The sequence below is a fragment of the Diaphorina citri genome, unplaced genomic scaffold, assembly GCF_000475195.1.
Source record: "Diaphorina citri unplaced genomic scaffold, Diaci psyllid genome assembly version 1.1 scaffold3132, whole genome shotgun sequence".
NCBI lineage: Eukaryota > Metazoa > Arthropoda > Insecta > Hemiptera > Psyllidae > Diaphorina > Diaphorina citri.
Window position 1 is genome coordinate 22,314 of NW_007380543.1, and position 5,827 is coordinate 28,140.

General features: G+C 37.4%; 1 protein-coding gene across 1 annotated transcript in view; it reads left to right on the forward strand.

The window, feature by feature from the left end:
* LOC103520023 (ADP-ribosylation factor GTPase-activating protein 1) overlaps positions 1-3,808 on the forward strand; it is a 15,211-nt gene extending 11,403 nt beyond the window's left edge. The window contains exons 5-6 of the mRNA XM_026831298.1: positions 2,851-3,009; positions 3,749-3,808. Coding sequence (XP_026687099.1) covers positions 2,851-3,009; positions 3,749-3,808 — 219 coding nt within the window. The remainder of the gene's footprint in view (positions 1-2,850; positions 3,010-3,748) is intronic.
* Positions 3,809-5,827: the final 2,019 nt, after the last annotated feature.

Below are 5,827 nucleotides of genomic sequence, written 5' to 3' on the forward strand. Positions count from 1 at the left end.
ATTATTTTCAAAACTTTAAAAAAAAAAATAAAAAAAAAAAAATAATAAAATAAAAAATAGAAATATTGTGAGGGGCAAATTGACAGTACTTTTTCACAAGAGAAATACGTATTGCCAATAAATTAACACTTTTTTTTACCTATTTACTTTTTTATACTTTAACACTAAAAACTGACGAAAGTATTGATAATTTACCAGCGGTTTTATACCATGCCGATTATTGTCAAACGTTTTTATGGGCTACGTTTCATAGAAATCCCATTTCATAATCTGGCCCTCAGAAGTCTCAGCACCTATCAGAGAGGTCCAATTCCTAGAATCTGTCCTTCGAATTTGGAATGTCCGGATCCTGAAGATATTGCAACTCTTGTAGCTCCTGGAATTTCTCGTGATCCCGAATATGAGCGTAGTTGGCCGACAGACAGATCAGATACAGGAATTTCGTTAGAAGTCCCTCATTTCACTGTAATGGAATGTTGTTGTCTTCAAATGTCGGGAACTTGGCCATTAGGTAATGTGTAAATCGTCTCTGTTATGTTTCCAGGGTTTCTCAGTTTGACTCTATCCCTGCTTCTGATATACAGACTTTACTACATTCTGGTCATAGTAAACATCATGCTCATGATGATCACATTATTCAGCATCACACTGCAGCCCCAGTCAAGCAAGAAGGTCACGTTCAAGGTAAATAAAAGCAAAATATGATAAAAAATAAAATAAAAGCCTCTCTCTATCAATATGGACCTTTACAAAGTTACCGAGGCAGCCATCAAAATAAAAGCCAGCCTAGTTACTCCAAAACATGCTTGCTTTGTAATCAATAGGTCGCGGGTTCGATTCCCACCCGGGGCGGATGTTATCCCAAATAGATGAGGTTTGTTCTCGAAACAGCTGGATTTCTCCTATCCTGCCTTCCTTCTCTCTTCGATTTCGAGACAGTAAGACTAAATCTCTTTCATACCTACTTAGTATGTAATAGATCAGTTGCGCTTACTTGTGTGATGTTTCAAAGTCATAGAGCAGGAAAAATGAGGACCAACGGAATTTTTCTTTTTCTATACTGAGGAGGTTGAGGGTAAAGGAGATGTTAATAGATTTCGCAGTGTTAATAGAAAGATGGGTAAGTGAGAGTAATCTGGTAAGATTGTGAAGATGCTCTTGAATAGAACAACACATTTCTTACTCCCTCTCTTTTAAACCAGAACAGCCATAGGTGCATTCTAATAGTGGAGTAAAGAACTTGATTTCTTAGGTCGATTTTTATAGTAAATCGTCGGAAAAGTGATTATTCTTCTTAATAATATTCCTGATCTCTAATGCCTAAGGAGTAAGGAATAGATCAGTTGCGCTTACTTGGGTGATGTTTCAAAGTCATAGAGCAGAAAAAATGAGGACCAACGGATTTTTTCTTTTTCTTCTACGACTTCTAGAAACCGAGATAAATCGATTTAAAAAATACCGGTAAATCGTAAACTTTGACGTCACGGCATACGCTCCCGTAGGCGATGACGTCATAATTCATGACTCCCGCTTCGTTTCATTGTGCGCAAGCGTTTCCGCGTATTTTGACGTGAAATCTGACGTCACAACTCTTCGAACTTTTTCATTATAAGAAAGGCAATTAAAAATTAAATTTTCGACCTTTTAATGTTACTTTTTTCGAATTTTGACCTCAGATTTGGATTTTTCACAACTTTTTACGTAGGAATCGACCTTTTATTAATAATATTTTCCCAATTGCAACTGCCCCATTAAAACTCAAAATTCAAGGACAAAAGTAAAGTTTTACTTATTTGACATACCTACCTAGTTGGATTGACAGAAAAGATCATTATTTATATGTAAACTTATAAGTTTTTTAGGTCTCTTCTTCTTACAAAAATGATGTTTAAACTTTGATATAGATAATGCAATGCTCTCTGCAGTTACTGTCAGCAGAATGGGAAAGCACAAAGATTTGTTGTAATAAACGAAATTAATCAGTTTTTTTTTTTAGATTGAATAATTGGGCATTGCCAAGATGAACACATTGTATTCAAAATTCCTATGCAAAACTTCAGTGCCGGATTTTGAAAGATATACTTGCCTACCTACCTACATAAATTTAGTCCCAGTTTTAGGTAATTTTTGAGAATTTTGAAGACATTTCTTGTAGATATCGTAAACCTGACGTCATGGCATACGCTCCCGTACACGATGACGTCACATCAAATTACCCGAGCAAAGCTCCTTCGCAGGCAACTGCTCCTCCGCAAGCGTGCTTGCATACTGGCGCTACCTAGCGGACGAAAAAAAAAAAAAAAACAACTGCGTAAAGTCTGACGTCACACATCTTTGAACTCTTTCATTAGAACGGAAAATAAAAATTGAATTTTCCACCTTTTACAGTTATTTTTTCGGAGTTTTGACCTCGGATTTGGATTTTTCCCAACTTTTTACATAAGAATTGACCATTTATTTATAATTTTTTAGTTTTTTTTTTCGGAGTTTTGACCTCGGATTTGTATTTTTCCCAACTTTTTACATAGGAATCGACCTTTCGACCTTTTATTAATAATTTTTACCCATTTGCAACTGCTCCATTGTTAAGCCTGTTATTTGTTAATTCTTAAGCCTTGTATAAACTCTAAGACATACATACCTCCTGACTTGGTCTTTCGATTTTCGACAGAGTTTTTTTTTTTTTTGCACAAATTTTAGGTCTCAAAACCCTATATGAGTAAAATTTGTGCAAATGCCGCTTACACGTCTAACAAATGCTTGGAAATAGTTGTTAAAGAACACCTCAGTTGTTCAACCTTGCCTAGTGGTTGGTTACCTTCAACTAAAAAGGTTACTGTGCTTCCCCAGGAGCTATTCGGAGGGGCTGTCTCATCTCTGACAAGTGGTTGGTCTATGTTCTCCTCATCAGCCACCAAACTGGCGTCGAAAGCCACGGAGAATGCCATCAAATATGGCGGTATGGCCACTCAGAAGGTGACCGAAATCGGGACCACGGTCACGGAAAAGGTGAGGGATTGGGATTTTATGGCCTGTTTATTGTTTAGTATCCTCTTAGTGTTATGTAAAAGCTCATTTGGTGATGGAAAATGTACCTACCTTTTTGGATATTATTATTATTTTTTTTTTCGCCATTAAGTCTGCCTTTTTCGGCATTTTAAAGGAATGTTTCCCTATCCCCTCCCAGAAAATTTTGTTGGTTTTAAACCTGTATTGTCTATTAATAATGATATCTGCAATTCTGCATGCATGCTGGGTAACAGCTGTCATAATTTCAGTCTGACGTCACACATATTTGAACTGTTTCATTAGAACGGAAAATGAAAATTGAATTTTAGACCTTTTAAAGTTATCTTTTCGGAGTTCTGACCTCAGATTTGGATTTTTCACAACTTTTTACGTAGAAATCGACTTTTTATTGATAATATTTTCCCAATTGCAGCAACTCCTCCATTATTTAATATATTCGTAAATAGGAAGGAATAAGTAGGTACAGTATATTTTTGGGTCTGCCATTCATTGCAGACTCAAAGTAAAGATTCAATTAAATAAGAAGCAATTAATTCATAATTATCACGGATTCAGTTTCCTTTGTAACTAGAATTTTTACTTGAAAAAGATAAAGGAAGTAAAAAAAAAAAAAAATGTTCATCAATAAATAGGATATTACGAATCTGAAATGAGTTCTCTGAAAGAAGGTACATTTTCTATAGGAAAAATATTATCTAAAGCTTAACTTTTATTGCAGGTGAGTGACTTGGGTCGTAAGGGGTGGCAGGACATTTCCGGACTGTTTATCAATAAATAGGATATTACGAATCTGAAATGAGGCGTTCTCTGAAAGAAGGTACGTTTTCTATAGGAAAAATATTATCTAAAGCTTAACTTTTATTGCAGGTGAGTGACTTGGGTCGTAAGGGGTGGCAGGACATTTCCGGACTCTCTTTTGGAAACTGCACTATATTCACTATAAACCATAGGAAATCAAAGATCATGCTCCATCGGAATTGGTTCCGTTTCTGAAAGCTAGGAATCGACCATTTATTTATAATTTTTACCCATTTGCAACTGCTCCATTGTTAAGCCTCCTATTTGTTATTCTTAAGCCTTGTATAAACTCTAAGAAGTCTAAGACATACATATCTCCCGACTTGCTCTTTCGATTTTCGACAGATTTTTTTTTTTTTTTTTTGCACAAATTTTAAGTCTCAAAACCCTATATGAGTAAAATTTGTGCAAATGCCGCTTACACGTCTAACAAATGCTTGGAAATAGTTGTTAAAGAACACCTCAGAGTCATGAATTATGACGTCATCGCCTACGGGAGCGTATACCGTGACGTCAAACTTCACGACGAAGCGGGAGTCATGAATTATGACGTCATCGCCTACGGGAGCATATGTCGTGACGTCAAACTTTACGATTTATCGGTTAGATCGATTAATCTCGGTATCTAGAAGTCGTAGAAGAAAAAGAAAAACTCCGTTCCTGCTCTATGACTTTGAAACATCACCCAAGTAAGCGCAACTGATCTATTGTGACTGGAGTGTGATCTGAACGGACAATAGAAATCAGGCTCAAAGATTCCCGTCTTATATGAAAGGCTGAAGGTACAAACTCCGCTTAATTAGGTATGACTTGACTTGTACTTAAACTACTAACCTCTTGTTCCGAAGTCCATCGCGTTAACAGTACCATTAGGTACTGAGGCTGGTTGGAAAGTTTCAGAGTTCCTCATACAGAGAATGAACAATTCTACAATGAAAAGAATGCCAGAGAGCTTTTCTCGAGGGAACGCTAGACGATGGTAGAGTAGCACAGGCAAAGGGGAAGACAAAGCAAAGGACACACGTTGGTATTTACCTATCGCCACGGCCAGGAATCGTGACCTAACCTTAGCCTCGTAGACTTTTGTCTTGTCGTGTTCTCCTGGTAGACACAGACGTACCGTGACACAATAGCGGTGGATAATGCATTCATACCCATCGGAATCGAGAGCTTCATAATACAGGGTCCTTTGTTTAGAGAAAATGTGACACAGGGTTCCGTCATGACACTGGTATAACTGCTAAGGACTTTAAACTCTTTAAAGAGGGAGGTTTATAGTTTATACCTTCCATTTGGAGACAAGCTACCCGCCTACTAACAATAACATCACTCAGTCTGAGTGGGACCAGCAGCACGCATTCGCTTTCGCCGCTGGCTAAAAGATATTCTTAAAAATCACTCAAGACACAGACGCAAATCTGCACGAATGTAAATAAATTCATTCTCGATACCTAGTTATTTGGCAATTGGGGACATTGGGGTTAGTAATGCTATCACCCACACAGCAGATGAGTGCATGCATGCATCTTGGCAATAAAATTCAGATATTCTCGAGATAGATTGTTAATTGCAATCCATGTTCAAACATATGAGAGGGAGTTGCCAGAATGGAAAGACATAGCGTGCACAGACACAGGTCTCACCTAAGACCTCAAATCTTCAAAGTTCATCTCATCTCGCAAATCTTCAAAGTGGATCTGCCGGTTACTCTGTCTATTAGGTCCACTGATAAATCTGTCTATCAATTCCACTGATTATTTATCAGTCCCAATAATGAGTTGAATAATGTGCTCAGTACCCGGTACATCGTAATCCAAATCATCATTGAGACCATGGACTAAGTCGCTAAGTGCATCATCCATTAGTCTTGCACATTCCTCTGTGCATCGTGTTAATGTGGGTATTGGCTAGCGTTTCAATGTACCGGGTCTCTTCGCTCAGAGAAACAAAGAAAGTCTTCTATCTATATCTACATATGCCTGTAATGTACGGGCAATTT